This window comes from Cottoperca gobio, chromosome 3 (assembly GCF_900634415.1).
Source record: "Cottoperca gobio chromosome 3, fCotGob3.1, whole genome shotgun sequence".
Taxonomy (NCBI): Eukaryota; Metazoa; Chordata; class Actinopteri; order Perciformes; family Bovichtidae; genus Cottoperca; species Cottoperca gobio.
Genome location: NC_041357.1, coordinates 20525703 through 20544098, shown reverse-complemented (window position 1 = coordinate 20544098; position 18396 = coordinate 20525703). Strand labels below are relative to the sequence as shown.

General features: G+C 39.4%; 1 protein-coding gene across 4 annotated transcripts in view; it reads left to right on the top strand.

Moving 5' to 3' along the window:
* ap1g1 (adaptor related protein complex 1 subunit gamma 1) overlaps positions 1-18396 on the top strand; it is a 20770-nt gene extending 2374 nt beyond the window's left edge. For 2 of the 4 annotated variants that reach the window (XM_029428756.1, XM_029428755.1), the window contains exons 2-24: positions 3899-4102; positions 4242-4366; positions 4568-4709; positions 4892-4988; positions 6552-6628; positions 7039-7047; positions 8390-8485; positions 8797-8877; positions 8964-9062; positions 9147-9202; positions 9305-9418; positions 9522-9662; positions 10579-10633; positions 10866-10988; positions 11108-11197; positions 11332-11456; positions 11579-11683; positions 11835-11976; positions 12246-12372; positions 12562-12666; positions 12850-13010; positions 13582-13680; positions 13823-18396. In XM_029428756.1, coding sequence (XP_029284616.1) covers positions 3902-4102; positions 4242-4366; positions 4568-4709; positions 4892-4988; positions 6552-6628; positions 7039-7047; positions 8390-8485; positions 8797-8877; positions 8964-9062; positions 9147-9202; positions 9305-9418; positions 9522-9662; positions 10579-10633; positions 10866-10988; positions 11108-11197; positions 11332-11456; positions 11579-11683; positions 11835-11976; positions 12246-12372; positions 12562-12666; positions 12850-13010; positions 13582-13680; positions 13823-13924 — 2472 coding nt within the window. In that variant the 5' untranslated portion in view covers positions 3899-3901 and the 3' untranslated portion in view covers positions 13925-18396. Of the gene's footprint in view, positions 1-3898; positions 4103-4241; positions 4367-4567; positions 4710-4891; positions 4989-6551; positions 6629-7038; positions 7048-8389; positions 8486-8796; positions 8878-8963; positions 9063-9146; positions 9203-9304; positions 9419-9521; positions 9663-10578; positions 10634-10865; positions 10989-11107; positions 11198-11331; positions 11457-11578; positions 11684-11834; positions 11977-12245; positions 12373-12561; positions 12667-12849; positions 13011-13581; positions 13681-13822 lie in introns of those variants that run through there. The other 2 variants (XM_029428757.1, XM_029428758.1) reach the window with 2 other exon arrangements.

Genomic DNA, 18396 nt, shown 5'->3' with positions numbered 1-18396 from the left:
TCCCTCATAGTAAAAGCAGACCAACCAAGTCAGTGGTGGGGAAAGTACTGTATGAGGTAACATTACTATTTGTTGCTTTGCCTGCTGGTTAGTTTGCACTCTAACAAAAAAAAAAAAACCTATTTGTATAGGTTGACTGAGCCTATTCTAGCTACAGTTACTGCTTGGTAGAGTAGAGAAATTATGCCTTTGGCTAAGGAATTGAACTCTTGTTTGCACATATTCACATTCATTTTGAATTCCATGATGCTGTATTCGGCTGTTGGTTTAAGATCTGCAGAGCCTCTACCGGTTTAGCTATTAATTCACATGTTTGCCAAATGGGCCTAGTAAATATTAAGCTTAGTAATGGCTTTCAGCTGTCTACTGACCACCAGGTTTTGCACATTTAACATTTGTCTTCCACTAATTGAGAATTTATATGTGGTAGTGGACGAAGGTGGAGATGGCTGCAAACAGTGTTATATACACAAGCTAACTAACATTTTCTCATCAATGTAACAGTCTTGCACAATGAATCCTTCTGTACCAAAAAAAGTAAATGATTAAAGCAATTGAAAAGCCAGTTGAACTCTATTTGGATGGGCTACACAAAAAATGTTTACATGGGAAACACTGTTCATAATATTTAGACTATTAATTAAATACATTTCTTGTTCTCTACAAAGGTACAGGACCCAACATTTGACTGTGCACGTAAGAAGCAGGGTATAAATGTAAAACATGTTCAAACTGACACAATGGCTATTATGAAATATGTATTACCCTGCATAGCTGATCACTTATAGTTGGTGATATGATAAGGAATAGAGTGGTCTGCTTTGATAGTATTTCATTTCTTACATCTGAGTGCAGCAAAGCTGAGCACAGAATAAAGAGACAAAGTGCAGGTTACAACAGCTTGGCAAATTGAGTAGGGAAAATGCTTCTCCCCAGTGGTGGCTCTGTAAATTCTTCATGTTTTATCTGTCTGATGATCTTTTTGTCTAGTTTCAACTGTGCGACTCTTTCTCAACAAAAAAGGTGGATATTGATTGAATCTGTGCTTTTAATTTGAAGTCCTCATGGTGTTCAATGATCTAATGTAAAGCTGTGTTTCATCTCTTATTGCTTCTAGTCTGATGTCTCAGACTTCAGATTGACTGCTCCCTGAGGTACAAGGAAGGTGTGGCATGCTTTTTTGTTTGTTACTGGTTGTCAGGCTATGAAAGATAATCTGGGCTGGCTCTCTAACTCTCATGAGAGTAAAAGCTTGTTATGAACATTTCACAGTACATGCAAAGTACGCCCATATAGGAAAGATGTGTTAATTAATGATATTGCGCAGTCTGACTAAATGATCCATAGTGTTAGTCGTGTTGTTGGGTTAGGCATTTAGAGGTCTTAGGGGCAATCACCTTGCTTAAAATTAGATGCCTACCAAACTATTGGTTTGTCATGTTGTTGTTGTTTTTTCCATTAACTTTTTGGCGCAGGGTGTGGACCTGCATCTTTTGTCATTGTCACGCTTGGGCCAGATATCCCCAGGTATACTGAGCCGTTATGTCCAGCAAAATCTGTATGGGCTCGTCTGTGTGTCACCACCTTAATCTGTACAATGGCTATACAGCAGAACAGCTCCCTTATTGTCTTTGTAGTAAGGTTGAGTAAAGCTGACCTTGGTGAGTGAACCAGAGGCTGTTGCAGCCCAACTATTGAATAGGCTCAAGGCTCCCCATCTTGGGGTCTTTCTAATCCACCTCCAACATGCTCAATCCCTCCCTGTAAATGTTGTCTTTTACATTTATTACACTGTTACACTTCCCAGAAATGGTAACTGCATGAAAGAGAAATGGCAATTATGGATAATAAGAAATATAATGTTTCTTGATTGTAGAAGAATGTGCCGTCACACTGCAACTGCAAGAATGAAGAACTGTAATTTAATCAGCTCTCAGCAGAGGCCTGGATTTACCTTCTTTAATGTGTAGACATTTGATTATAAGCACAGCAAGAGGAGGGAGTCATGATTTACTGAGACCAACACTAGGCCCATTCAGCTCAGGTAATTTAAATGGTTTTAAGGCAGACAGTAGATCTCTGGCTTTATTAAAGTGTGGCCTTGCCTGACCACCCACCCCCTCCCTCTTTGATCACAGTGAATTCTTAGATTCTCTACAAACCACCGAAAGAGTCAGGGGCAACCAAGTATTTCTACGACAAATTTAAAGTTGATGTCCTGTTAATTTAAAGCTCAATCTTCACAGTCACCTTAATCTATAAATGCTCAAGCGATTTTTGGAGTTGGTGTCATGTGGGAACAGGAGCTGGACTTGATTTTCCATGTAAAGCTCTCTGGCAATTATCCAGCTCAGGACCTAGAGCCCAGCCATAAGTCTTATGGAAATATAAGTCCTATGTCTGGGCTCTAGTGAGAACAATAGCAGCAATATTTTCGATAAGACAAATGCTTACGACACAGTCTTATGTATAACAGTTTCACTGAGCCACAACACGAAGTTGTCTTTGGTGTTACACTGCCATTTAAAATCATAGGGGCAGAATCAGCAGGCTTATATGAAGCATCTAATCTCCCCTTTGAAAGTGTCAGAATTCAGGGATACGCCTCGACACAAGTAATGGCGGCTCTGGCTTTGCTCGTCTACATGACATAACTCGGGAAGGACTCAGCCAGACATTTTTCTTTTCTCGAATGAGATGGACGTCATAGCGCTGCAATACGTGTTCTTAGGTTTAATTAATTTTAAAGTATTCTGTTATTCTACAATATTATTTGTTGTTGAATATTTGGGTCCAGCCCTAGTAACTACCATAACTTCTGATGCTGTAGCATTTTAGTTACGTACTGCATGCTACCAGATAAAAGGCTTCATGACAAATGTACCTCTTTCTAGGTAGAGGGGCTACCAATATTAACTTTACAGTTTTATTAGAATTGAAAATGAGATGTTGAAAACCTGCAACATGACAATCCTACAGATGTACAACAAATACAAAGAGGACCTAAATAAAGCTGCTTCCTGTTTGTCACTGGGACTGTAAAGATATTGATTTCAAAATATGAACCACTAACTTTTAAAGTTCTGTCTCATTGTTCCGCATGTGCTACGTATCCTGCCTCTTAGTTTTCTTGTCTTGCTAGGCTACTTAACAATCGCCGATACAGTCTCTTTTATAGAAAAAACACCACGCCCTGCTCCATCAAAGACTTTGTTTATCTTAAATTCTTTGAGTAACGAGTTTCTTAGATATTACGTTCGATAAAACAGAATTGTGACGGGACATCTTTGAATCATGCTATCAGCTTACCTATGTTGCCTGTTTTGGAGAAGTAAGCATAGTGACTGTTATTTTTTTGGGTCCATATAAACGCAAGATAATTTATTCTCACAACTAAGCATGTACTTATAAATATTTAAACCGCCTCCTGTGGCTTAAAGCTTGTGTGCTCTCAGAAGCTTTTCCGTGAGGGAATGTAATTTCACCTGCCATTTGCCTTTCCCTCTGCACTTTTAATACTATTAAAAAAATTCAGCTCTTAAAGGAATACCTAACGGTTTGTCTCCTTATTACAAATATTCATCAAATCTTTTGCTCATGGTGTTTTTAGGAAGTTGTTTTTTTTAGCTTTTATTTGATTGTATTAGTTTAAGTTGGTATGCTCTGCAGTAAACCACATAATGTGTCAACTTAACATTTACTGCAATGACTTTATAACTGTAAAATGTACATTTGCAGCGGGTCAGCAATCAAATTTCTTCTATAATCACTACCATGTTTTTGAAACAAGGCCAGTCATTTTCTTTGTCAGAAGTGTAACTTTTCTGTTATTATTATGGTTTAATCTAGTGCCAAAGGCAATGAGTGCCAATCGGTCTCTTTTCCTCATGTTTTCCAGAGAATGCCAGCTCCGATCAGACTGCGGGAGCTGATCCGGACTATCCGGACAGCACGGACCCAGGCAGAGGAGCGTGAGATGATCCAGAAAGAGTGTGCTGCTATCCGCTCGTCCTTTAGAGAGGAAGACAATACATATCGTTGCAGAAATGTGGCAAAGCTACTTTATATGCACATGCTGGGCTACCCGGCACACTTTGGGCAGGTATGTTTGGTGATGTTGGGAGGATGACTGGGGGATAGGCAAAATTAATAAAAGAAGCTTTTTAGTTTTGCCAATGACATTATTGTTACAAAGCGTGCATCTTTTGGGCAGTTTTGTGACATGATGACTTGTTTTCCAGCTGGAGTGCCTGAAGCTGATTGCGTCCCAGAAGTTTACGGACAAACGAATAGGTTATTTGGGAGCTATGTTGCTGTTGGACGAGAGGCAGGACGTCCACCTACTAATGACAAATTGCATCAAGAAGTAAGTGGAGGCAAGATCCTCGGTGAATATATTAAATATTTTGCTTTTAAATGTGTTCTTGATGAAAGATGAAATTCATTACATCAATTCGGAACCCCAAAATCTACCATAGCTGCTATTTGACCTGTCATCCAAAATGTTTCTTCTATCTTTTATTTTCGTGTTTCCATGGCTCAATCAACATCTCTTCTCCCAACACAGTGACTTGAATCACAGCACACAATATGTCCAGGGCCTGGCCTTGTGCACTTTGGGCTGCATGGGTTCCTCAGAAATGTGTCGTGATCTGGCTGGGGAGGTAGAGAAGCTGCTCAAAACATCCAACTCCTACTTGAGGAAAAAAGTAAGCCTTATCGTTGTCATGTTTATATGAATACCGTGAAGGGTTTTTAATCTGTTGTTGATTATTCATGAATGAAAATATAGGCATATGTGCTGAACAGTTAATACTCAAAAGTGACACATTGTGTTAAAGGTTGGACCCTTTCCTCATTGAGTGTCTTATGTCTACATATGTGTTGACAGGCGGCATTGTGTGCAGTTCATGTCATCAGGAAGGTTCCAGAACTTATGGAAATGTTCCTTCCAGCCACAAAAAACCTGCTGAGCGAGAAAAACCATGGTAAGTGCAAACAGTTTGTCAGGATGCAGTTGCTGGCTCGTGGGGAAATGTGCTTGTCCTACACAAATGCAGACTTTGTCCTATTTCCTGCCACTCACTCACACTGCTTTGCTCAGAACAGCTGGACAGCTCATGTCCTTTTTGTGGTGTCCTTTGCAGAGGAGAGTGGAATTAATGAGTTTGTCATACACTCTGGAGCTTATGTGTACCCCACTTAGGGGAGATACAGTATGTCACAGGAAAATGTTTTTGTAACTGTTGAAATAACTTCTTCTCTAACATTGTGTGGCAATGCAGTAGTGATTGCTTCAGATAAAACGATTTGAAAATGCATCAGTGTTTGTTTGCTAATTTTGTAGATCATTATTGTCTGTCCTGCAATGTACAGCGTTAAATTGTGTATACAGTAAATGGAAGCTGGTCTGACATGGCCACAAGATACACAAAGATGTACAAAGCATTGTCAGGATTCTTAGGAATTGCTAATGCAAACTTGCAGATACAAAAATTATAAACAAAATACATTTTGAATTTGTAATCATGCATATCGTAATTAGACCACATACCCTACTTATGTATAATGTACATTGACCTTTATACAAACACCCAATCTACTCCATGATGTGAAAAAATATCTCTTGCATGTAAAAATTATTTACAGAATTGATTACTTAATAATTTGAAACATTATTTCCGAATATGACATGTTTATGACTGTTGTTTGGCTTCAGAGCTCACCACCACTGCTTTCCACAGCTGACACTCGGATGATGAGTTTTCAACCTTGTAACATTCAGATCAGGTCACTTGAAAATGATTAGCCTGTGTAGTAATCTTTAAGATTTATGATGCTGTCACCTGATGTCCCCTGCAGTTAATCATCTGTATGCTAGTACATCATATTTTTTGACATCTCACTTAGGCTTCTGTGCAATTGGTCCACCCTTATATTGATACAAAGAACTACAAGAGCATAGTCTGCATATTGCTACATGCTTGGCAATGTGTGTAAATCACATTTTAAAAGCAGCACGGCAGATTACCTCTCGTCTGTCATTTGGCACATGCAGCACATAAATGTTGTGAAAGCCGGATGCTTAAATACTTTTTGACATTAATTCTGTGTTCAGACCGACAAAAGCACTGTGTGGCAATACCATTCATTACAATGAGACCACTGCATTGCCACAGCAGGGTTGCCAAGGCGTAAGGCTCCAACAAAAAAGTTAAACCTGGCACAACTTTAGGCATGAAACATCACCCAGCAACATATTGCGTTGACCAATCAAATGCAAACAAGCCCACACTCCTGTGCTGTGTTTTGGCCATGATAAGCCTTCAAACTCATGGATCTGTTACTGAAGCTGGCGCTCCTGAATCTTTTTTTATTGGATCATCTGTACCTGAAACAATGGCACTCACCAACATAGTCCCTTGTGGTGTTAGGTCTGAATGCCCAGTAACAAACGGGAACAAAGGGAACAAAGGGAACAAATGAAGGGAACAAAAGTACAAAAGTAGTCAAACTATTAGTTGAACCTCCACTTTTTGCTATTCTCCCAGGTGTTCTCCATACATCGGTTGTCCTCCTCACTGAGATGTGTGAAAGAAGTCCTGACATGCTGTCCCACTTCAGAAAGGTACTAACAGATTCTCTTACCTTTTTTTAAGTAGTTACTTAGGCATTTGTCTTAAGCTCACGTCACATTTCATTCTCTCTTTGCGTACACATTTCCTTTTGGTATAGCTAAGCTCAGACAAACATGTTAAACTTTTGAGGCTTGGATTCCACTCCAGGTTTGCTCTGCATATAAAGTATGTCTCAATCTTTTATCTCCTTTCACTGTCTTTTCCTCTTGTATTTCAACTGCTGCTGTCCCCTTTCCTTCTCTAGGTGTAAAACTGTGCCAGAAGCACCACCCCTCATGCTCATGATCTTAACATTATTTTAAGCTCTCTGAAAGTGAATGATTTCCAGTTTCCCCTCCCTAACATCTACCTCATATTTTTTCTGTCATTTGTCTTTGTTACAATTCCTGCATTGTGTTAGAATGAGAAGGTAAGAGTACATTCTGATCTCATAGCTGGTGCATGCTGTAAATAGTAATCACCCCTCACACTCACCTCAGACTTAACCAAATTTATGTTGAGTAATGTCATGTTGTGTTTTGATTTATAATTTTGATTTACTTAATTTGTACAGTGATCATTACTATGTCAGTGTTTTTGAATATTATAAAATAATCTTATGGTCCATCTGTCAGATGCATTTCTCACAATTGTTTGAGTGCCATTTTTACCTAATATGCAACTCATTTGATCACTGTTTATTTAAAAGCAATTGGGTGGGTGTGTTTTCACATGATTGCCACAAGTGTTGTCACCAAGAACAGATGATTTCCACTGTATCTGTGTCACTGTTAGGGGGTAGCTTACCTGTCATGTCAGAAACGGTCTTAGATCCCCACTCTGGCATTTTGGGTTGCTTGTTTGTCGTCATACTCGCAGCAGACGGGAACATGTATTATTTATCCTGTAAAGTGATCTGGTCTGAAAACGTATTTGTTTTGGCGTAACAGAAAGTCAGTAAGCAGGTCGACACAAAACTAACGGTGAAGGAAGTAGGCCACTCCAAACCTGTTCTATTTACATGCTGTATCTGTAAGCTCGTCACCATTACATCCAATTTCCAAGAACCGGGCTAGCAGTTTCCCTGCTTCCAGTCTGTGTTATTTAGTGTTACGACCCGGACATTTAGGCTAAACACATTCTACACTTATCTCTGTTCTGGGTGCAAAGAGATGAAAATGATGCCTAATCTTCTAATTTAATAATGCATAATAAGGCAAACTTCCCAAAGTGTTAGTGTTTCTTTAAGGTTACATTTTGATAACCTGTTTATAAAAGGCATCGAGGGATTAGAAATTACATATATTTGAAAAATTAATTATTGTGACGAGATGTTTCCTATCTTGTATAATTCCATTTGTAGTTTTGCATTGAATTAAACTTAAGTTTTAAATATACATCTGTTTATTTAGCGACATTCAGAAGTGACAGAAGTGTGAATGTAGATTTAGTTCTTTTTTCCCCTCTCAAATCCAAATGTTCAAACCAAATTTATTTTGTACGATCAATGTTTTGATTTCACAACCTCAAAAATTTGGCTATTCAATCTCCTAACTTTCAACCATATTCTACCTCAATAAGCAAAATTCCCAACCCCTTTGCTCTTGATATGAGTTTGTCTGGCTGCCACTATATCATTGAGAAATAATTAACTTTAAAAGTTGATGAACACAATATTATATGAATGTTATGAATAGTAGAAAATGTGATAGATCTACACAAAATACTGTGACACCTGTCCTTTTCTGTTCTGTTGTTGGTTTTTTTATTAGCTGGTTCCACAGTTGGTGAGAATCCTGAAGAACCTAATCATGTCTGGATATTCTCCTGAGCATGATGTGTCAGGAATAAGCGACCCTTTCCTGCAGGTAAATCTCCTTCTTTCTTGATGCAAGTACCCTCTACTTGTAAGTGCAGATTTAGGCATGGCGTCAACTGTGCTTCATTCGGACAGAAATATCAAAGAATATTTAAAGCTGTACCCGTAGCAGGTAAAAAAAATGCTAAAAATGTCTTTATATTGGTGTACAAACGGTTGAAGTATTGAATGGCACACCTACAGTTAAAACAGGCGAAGTTGTGCCAGTGGCTAGAGAAACCAGAATTTACTTGTGGGGGGACAAAAAGTACATCACACTTGTCAAGTGAACTGACGGGACGGGACTGTTTCTTTCCTTAGGTGCGGATATTGAGACTACTGCGAATTTTAGGCAAGAGTGATGATGACTCCAGTGAAGCAATGAATGACATTCTTGCACAGGTTAGGATTACAAATAATCTGTTTTTGGCCAAAAGCTTTCTGGAGAGAGTGTTCTCCTGACAAATGTGTGGTGTTCATACTTCCAGGTTGCAACGAACACAGAGACGAGTAAAAATGTGGGCAATGCGATTCTCTACGAGACTGTCCTGACAATAATGGACATCAAGTCTGAAAGTGGACTGAGGGTGAGTTAATTTAAGAGAGGGAAAACTTGGTATGAGCATAGACATTCTTTTGTTGTTGTTGCTTAAATGCCTTTTATCTTACAGGTCTTGGCCATTAATATACTCGGTCGCTTCCTTCTTAACAATGACAAAAATATAAGGTAATTAATTTGCTTACAGTACTTGACCTTGCACACATTGAGACATCCAAAATGTTTTTTTTTATTAATTCCTGTTAACTTTTAATTAAATTACCATTCCAGATACGTGGCATTGACATCTCTACTAAAGACGGTACAGACGGACCACAATGCAGTGCAGAGGCATCGGAGCACCATTGTGGATTGTTTAAAAGACCTGGATGTGTCCATCAAGAGGTGATTCACAAGTGCACCCATTACTAAAGCAACAATTTTAAGTTGATTACTATTTTGCCCTGTTGTTTCTGACCTTTGTTGACCTTTGTTCATTGTTGTGTAGACGTGCAATGGAACTGAGCTTCGCCCTGGTGAACGGCAACAACATCAGGGGCATGATGAAAGAGCTGCTCTACTTCCTGGACTCCTGTGACCCGGAATTCAAAGCAGACTGTGCATCAGGAGTCTTTCTAGCTGCAGAGAAGTATGGACACTGACACACAGACTTCACTATACATTACACCTGTGCTCAACTGCTTGGTAATAATTTGATACACCTCCTGTGTGACCTTGGCAGCAGTCGAATTGCCAAAAAAATGACATGTCTTTTCCTAACTCACCAAACTTTATTTATAACACACAGAAAATGAGTACAGTGACAAATTAAGAGAGGATTCCTGTCTAAAACTGAAAACATCCTTCTTCAGAGGTGTGATTCTGTTTATTTAGAGTTTACGATTAAGCGTTGATGCAACGCTTTAAATGTTCCTGTCACAAGAAATTGTCGGGACGGCATTATCTCCTTTCCTTTTGGTAAAGGATGGTCAAGTGTACTCTTTGCTAAAGGAGATAAGAAAGAAAGCATTGAAACACATTTCCTTAGCATTTAGAGAATTCAAACTGCCCTTATCATGGCTGCCACTTGGATACTTCCAGGTTATTTCACTCAGTTAGGAGCCTTCCACAGCAAAAAAGACAATTCGACTGCAACCCTAATACAACTGTGCAAGGTTTTCTAAGCGATATAAGCACAGAAGTGCAGGTTGCAAGAACCTGTTAGAAGAACCTGTATCTGCATTAATTAGATGCATGTTGACTAAATGTCAGGTTTGCCCTGTGAAGAAGGAATTCATTCCACCTGTTGTCACAGAATACAAAATACTCTGACATGTATCAAGATACCATTTTTTTAGTGGTACCACAGTGGACAGAGGATGGCTAACATTTAAATGCTGAATGATGATAAAATGAGTGATCCATCGTCTGACAGACCATGTTGATACCATTTATTTTCTGACAGCATTTGTCTCCTGCCTGTATACAGTTGAGATAACTTGGCATGTTCATGATTCTTCTTCAGTGCTGTGCTGGGACTAATCAATGTATTATTTGTGTTGCAGGTATGCCCCTTCAAAAAGATGGCACATAGACACCATTATGAGAGTCTTGACAACAGTACGTATATTACACAAACGCTCTAATGCCTTTGACTGTTGGTTGGAATTGATTCTCAGCATGCATAATCATCATAATAATAATAATAATAATAATAATAAGTATTACCTTGAGTACTTCTAATGATCTAATCAAATCTGGTAATGGTCATCATCCAACGCTGCTTTAGTTTTACTGAAGATATTTGATAAGCTTTTGCATTTCTCATCGACATTTCTGCTCATCCTTACAGGCAGGGAGCTATGTGCGAGACGATTCTGTTCCCAACCTCATCCAGCTCATCACCAACAGTGTGGAGATGCATGCCTACACAGTACAGAGACTTTACAAAGCACTGCTGGATGACATCTCACAGGTCAGAGCAGTTGTGCTTTGGGTCATGATTAGATTTGGGACAGCACTGTCTTTAAAGAATACAGGCACACCATCTTAAGAGTGCTCCAGAGTGTAATTGTGTTTCTCTGTGTTCTGTAGCAACCTCTAGTGCAGGTGGCGTCCTGGTGCATAGGAGAGTACGGGGACCTGCTAGTATCTGGACAATGTGAGGAGGAGGAGCCCATCCAGGTACACCTGGGAGAATCCCAGCTCAGCACCACATGCACATAGACGCACGCAGTGCAGACCAAACTATGCACACACCTGAGAGAAACACCAAGTCATCAAATGTTGTATTTTTCTTCTCTTCCTTTTGGTTTAAGGTGACTGAGGATGAAGTTCTGGACGTGCTGGAAGGCCTCCTGGTGTCCAACCTGTCCACACCTGTGACCCGAGGTTATTCCCTTACTGCCATCATGAAGCTGTCTACTCGCTTCAGCGGTGTTAAGTGAGTAATGGCCTCTTACAGCCATCCTATACTTTTGAAGCTTTGTTGATGACGTTAACTAGCCAATACCAATGCTACTTTCCCTCTTTTCTAACCTGTAACATTTAAATTTTTGTTTTTAGCCGAATCAAGAAGGTGGTTTCGATATATGGCAGTAGCATCGATGTGGAGCTTCAGCAGAGAGCTGTGGAGTACAATGCTCTTTTCAAGAAATACGACCACATGAGGTGAAACTGCATTTCACTCGACTAAAAATCACATTCTGTCAACCACATTGTATCAGATAGATACAGTACAGTAGATGAGGATTATCCTCCAGTGGGTGAGCTTGGTTTATCTTTTCTCCCTCCTTAATCCTTGCTTGTTCCCTGACTTTAGGCCAGCTCTCCTCGAGCGAATGCCCATCATGGAGAAAACTGCTACTAATGGCCCCACAGAGATTGTGCAGACAAATGGGGAGACAGAGCCCTCTGTTGTGGAACCAAAACATCTACCACCTGTCACCCAGCCAGCCAACCAGGTGAGGGCAGTTCTAATTACGTTATTATGAAATAAATTAAAAACTATACACCAAATAATCCATTAACATGATATCACAGTGTTTTAGCATCATGAGCTTTTATATTTTTGTGCTTTAAAAAGAAAATAATTGAGAAGAGATTTGAAAATTATTCTATTGATAATGAAAAACTATTCTATTTTTGAGGTATTATTTCTATAAATCGATGGTGTATACATAGATACTGCAGGTTTAGTTTTATCATGTTCACTTGCTGTTCTTGTTTTCAGGCTAATGATTTATTAGACCTGCTGGGTGGTAATGATGTGGTGCCAGTAATCCAAACCACGATGCCCACCAAGCCTGCCTCAGCTGGAGGAGAGCTGCTTGACCTGCTGGGTGACCTCTCACTAAGTGGTAGGATGCTCTCTTTAAAGCTATCTATTACCCCTTTTAGAGCAAAGCAAGGACCTGGTATAAACTTGTTTGCCACGAGTGTGAATGTGCCTGCTCCTGTTCAAGCAGTGACGTACTGCTGACATCGTCTAGTCTAGGTATAAAAAAAGTAAACAGAAACCCTTGTTTGTTGCGGTCCCCTCTTTCCAGGTGGCCCAGCCACTGCTCCTGCTTCCTCTGTGCCCACTTCCCAACCCTCTTTCCTCCTGGATGGCCTCTCCTCACAGCCCCTGTTTAATGACATTGCAGCTGCAGGTGAGAGTCTGTTACTCTCCTAACCATCTGCTCCAAAATATACAGTCATATATTGTCCTTATGTATTAAAGCACTTGATCATTGTGTTTTTCTTTTCTTGGATTACCATGGCACATCCCATGAAATGTTAGTTATCATATCTCTCAATCTTTTGATGGTCTGTTCTCTGAAATCTCTTCGTAGCAATTCCTCCTATGACGGCATACAACAAGAATGGTCTGAAAATAGACTTCACATTTGAGAGAGCTAATCCCAATCCAAACGTCGCCGTCATCACCATCCATGCTTCCAACTCAACAGAGGCGGATATGACAGAGTTTGTTTTTCAGGCTGCAGTACCAAAGGTAAGCAGACACATTCTGACAATGATGTGGTTGAATTTCAAATGGTGTTTATTACTGATGAGTATCCTGCGTAGTGTTACAATGTGAATGCCCTAAAGTTTTTCACTGGATTTGCACTGCAGATTTAAAATGTACAATGCCACTGATGTGTAGATCATGTATGTAGAACACATGAATTATAAAACATTGAAAAATATTCTTTGAATTCCTTAGTTAGTTTTCAGTAAGCTATTACAGACCCGAAGATACGGCTGCATTACAAGTCCCACCATTGGCAGCTGTTTGTCTAGACAGAAAGATCAACTATTAACGTGTTTGTCGGTAAGATCTGGCAGCTGTGATAGATCAGGCAACGGAAATACAGTTCACAGACGTTTATTTTTCTCCATCACCCATTTTACAATCAAATTATTAAACCCATAATTGAGTCATTTGAATTTAAGATCCATCAATTGTGCTCGGTGTCTGATCAATGTGAGCATCCCTATTTTATGCTGCTGTAATGAGCCCATTTTTCCATGGGTATCATCCCATTCTCTTCTAACATAACGTACCCCTATCTGTTTGTCAGACATTCCAGCTGCAGCTCCTCTCCCCTAGCAGTAATGTTGTCCCAGCACTCAACCAGGGAACTGTCACACAGGTCATCAGAGTCCTCAACCCACAGAAGGTGAGTTTGTCCTTCACAAATTGTGTTTGATTAATTTTTGTGTCCTTTGAAGTACACTTTGTGCATTTAAGACCTGTGCAGTCTCAAATGATTTGCAAGAATTTCCTCTTTTATAAACATAATCATCCTCACAAAATTTCAGCAACAGCTACGAATGAGGATCAAGCTGACGTACACCCTCAAAGGCTCGCCTGTGCAAGACCTGGCTGAGGTTAATAACTTCCCCGCTCAGTCCTGGCAGTGATGAGCTGCTCCTGTTGCTCTTAAAAGCCCCCATCAAGGGAACTATGAAAACGATTTTCCTTTCACCTCCCTCCTTTCTTCCAACGGATCCCCCTGTGACGTCACTGCGGTCCGCTGCCCTCGAGTTGCATGGGAAACGGCAGAGCATCTAACACAGGAGAAAAATACAGATGTGACGAAGACCCTAATGACTATTGACATCACCAGAATAATTGGGAAAACATATCAATCAATGAACTTTCTCTTTTTTTTCTTTCTTAATTGGTTTCCATGATGTCTTTTGTGTAGTAATACACCCTCCGCCCAGCACCATTACACCACACAAAAGCACATATGCACACCATTTACTGTGGCACACTTAACCTCTCAAGTCACTGTAGAGAAAAATTGTTGTCCACTATGAGCACTGCAGTAACCATAGTTTTATTTTAATTTATAATTAAGCTCAAATGCAGTCAAAACACTTTGCTCAGTTGATATTTATGATTGGCTTTGAGTTCAGATTTGTTTTATATGAACCTCCAGTCCTATGATGGCAGCAGAAAAAGCTTTGAACCGTCTATTTAGTGCAGTCGTAAACTTCTTGGATAACCCCTTTTTGACTCTCCACATCATGAGTGATATAACTTGTCAGGGAGTTGATTACTTAAAGCATGTCTGAGCATTTATAGGATCACAATCACACCTGACTCGAGCTCAGAGGGGAAATTTTGGTTCTGGTAACAGGCCTCTTTATCCTATGTTTCTATAGGAAGTAGTCTACACTTGTTTTGTCACTGATAAGAGCATAACACATCCAAGATGTCCAGTTTGATCACCTGTGGCTAGTTTCAGAGAATGTGCTCAGATTGTCCCACACAGCTCTCCTAAAATCATCTCATCTGTAGCTTTAGTTTAAGATCTGTATAATAAATTCAACGGTTAATTGCTTTGCATAGTTTGAGGAGGTTCATTCATTAGAATGGATATAATCCAGGCCTGAAATATATCTGAAGATAAGCTGATTGCATTTGCGTTGGAAATCTGCGTTTAACCTGTTCCTGCATCCTGTGTCTTCACAGTCTAGCTTGCAATTCAGATACATTTCAGATTTGTTTACCTGGTTGAACTTAGTCACCATGCACATACATGTAAATGAAGCCTGTTATGAATGTAGTTACATGCACTGAATGCTTTTTTCCCCTCAAGTCTTCTTTCTCATGGCTGTCTCCTTTGGGGACGCTCATCTTATTGGCACTATTTTTGTGAAAGTATGTTTTATTTCTGCAGTAATTTTACTTAATTATTTATGCCTGATATCAAAGTGATGTGCCTTTCTGACTTGGCTAGATAAAAGCCCCTGAACTATTGAGTTCTGTATGAGCTTCGTTTGTAAGTCTGCTTTGTGTGCTGATCGTGTTTTCAATCTGAGGGAAATGGTCGTGATGGTTTTGAATTGGTATATCACTTCATTTAATAAGTTTAACGTTTTCACTTCTGTCTCATAATTAGTTATTTATCAGTCACCTACCAACACTGGCCTACCTGTATGTCCACAGCAATGACTTTTTGTCTTCGTTTTGACAAAAACATAGATTATAGCGACACAATCCGCTTCTTTCCCTATACTGTGTGGCAGACTTTCCATTACAAATGCCTGTTTAGATGTTATTAATAACATCCTAAAGTCCTAAAACAAAGGAAATCTCAAAGATTGTGGCAGCTAATAGATGTAAACTTTTCATAGGCTGGCATCAAGTGTCGACCAGTATAATGTTGTACTGAAGTGAAATATCATTAAGATATCCCCCCCGTCAACAAACTTTGAAGTGTGAGTTTGCATCACTTGGTGAGGTTCTCGGTCGGGTCGTTCAGCGGTGACTGTTGGTATGTTTTCTTGGCGCTCGTCTTCTCCAAATCAGAATTCTGACCATGCTGTCGGGGACAGTAACCTTAATACCTCACAATGTTATCTCTTTCTGTTAACTTTCAGTTGTATTAGGTTGACAGCTTTGTTTAGTCATAAATTGCAATCAAGGGGAGCATCTGCATGAGAGAAACTAATGGTAGTTTGTACGTCTCACTACTCGACCAGCTTAGCAGCCATGCGATGCTGTGTTTGAGATCCTCAGATGTTCAATCAGGCTGCATACTTCTTTTCACTCTGCTTCACTATCTCTTAACGTCTATGACCAAATCAGAGAGACTATTAGCTTTGGAAATATTTTTGAGCTATGATATGTGTATATGGAGAAAATAATTTAGTTTTTTTTTTTGTTGACAAATGCTATATTGGCTTTTTTTTCTGTACATATTGAGGGCTTTTACAATTTTGTCTCTTGTACTATCTTTCATCATTTTTTTTAGATACCATTTTCTAAAAATTCCAATTATTCACAATGTATATTGTCTAAATTGATCTAGTCACCATCAGTCTATCATCACTCATTGTAAAAGATATATGATCTGCTGCCTGTACATTGTATATAGTTGTAAAACAAACAAAAGCTGATCAAATTAAATAAAACCCACATGAAGACTTAAAAGATTAGCTAGGAAGTATAATTGTATGCATATATGTACAAAAAAGAACCTTAAAATGATGCAATTGAGCTGCATTTGACTTACTATTCTTCCTAGTTCATTCATGATCGGATGCGTCATATTTACTTCTTTTAAAAAGATGGAAGGCTACTTGTCGGGGTTCCTTTTGATGCAAGGTTTGGATCAATCTTAACAGATGTCTGAATGATGTACTGTACTACTGAGAAACCTAAGCACAGTGCTGCACAGCAGCAGAAGTGGCACCTTTTTATTCATCTGCCCCTCAAACGCCTCATGTATCCACACCCTCCTTCGAAGAGGAGCAGGTTTCTTGCCACCATGTAACGCTTCCCTTTGGCCTTGTGTGTTTAGTGTTCAACCTACAAATTGATTTGTGAAATGATGCCCCGTGGTCTTGACGTGTTAGCGCTCATGGTTGCCTGGTTACCTTTTTGTCTGCCATGTAGCATCTTCCTTAAGCATCGTGTCTCAACCAAGCAAGGCCACTACTAATGCCACACGAGGAGATTTTTAGCCTCACTGTGATTTATTTTTCCCAGTATGGTCAGTAGGTTTAAATTTGAATAGAGTTTTGTCTGGATAGGAGCTGATGGAAGTTTTATTATGTACTAAGTGGTTCCAGATATGTATATCGGAGAAGCAGTGTCCTTCCCTGGCTGGCTCTGAACAGTACAAGGCTTTCTTTTAGCTTCCTTTCATTATTTTCGTCCCTTATCGCTTATGTTATTTGCCTCTGCATGGCACACCTTTCAGTTTCTCTTTGTAGTCACTGATGGAAAAGGCGGGGCTGTAACTCATGTCAAATTGAGCTGAGTCCTCACTGTTTTAAATTCAACTTGACATGGCAGTTAATCATGGCGGGATATTAGGAAGGAAGGCATGGATTGTTTGTTTTGGTAACAACCTTTTTGATTTGTGTTTATGGAGTGCTGCTTTACTATCCCAAAAACAAACATGGGACAAGCCTGTGCTACAAGCTAATGACCACAAGGGGGAGCTGTGCAAAACGGAAGGCTGACGGGATGGAAAAGGAAGTTTCATACATCTATTCCTGAATGTTTTTGTTGGTGTTGCTTGTATTGTCTTATTCAACCAGTATGTATGTTAATCACATCTGATCAGTTCTTTCAATGATACCGTAAATTCATGCAGTTTTAAATGTACAAATGGAAATATTGAACCCAACATAAGTGCATTGCAACTTAAAAGGAAGAAAAGAAACGGAAACAAATACCCATCAGCGGTGTGATCAGCGTTTAAGGTGATATTCGTGTGTGTGTGTGTGAGTGTGAGTGTGAGAGAGTGAGTGAGACAAAGAGAAAATAATCATGCTTGAGAGGGAGCGTGATGGCGTGCAACATGTCTTTTATCTAGATGGGACATGATTTTTGGCTGCAATTTCAACTTTCAGCTTCTGAGCTGCATGTGAAAACCAGTGTAAATAATGTCATTTCTACAGTTGACCTGAGACTCTTTTTGAGATGCAAGAAAAGTTAAAACTATAAAATCTGTCACACCACCTTAATGGATCAGTACTAACATGTACAATAGGAAGTTGTTCAAATAGTGCTCACAATACTGTTATAATTGGATAGTTGATTTTTCTTTAGGGTGAATTCAGTGTGTAAAGGGCTTGGAAAAGCATCTGAATTGCCACCCATGTTCACGTTCCCTGTCGAATCAAGAAAAGTGCATCCATTGTATTTTGAAAACAAAATCTGTTTGTTACCCCCAGTCCTGTCCTGACTGTAAAACAATACGATGTCTGATTTGTCGGTGGAGGCATGAGGTTCACTTTTTTCAGTCAGGTTTGACATGTTGAACTGCATCCCAGTTACATGGCTTCAAGGTGAGTGTATGTCAGACTGAAAGTATGAAATGATGATAACGATGAGAAGTTGTAAACTATTAAATGGGATATTTTCAATT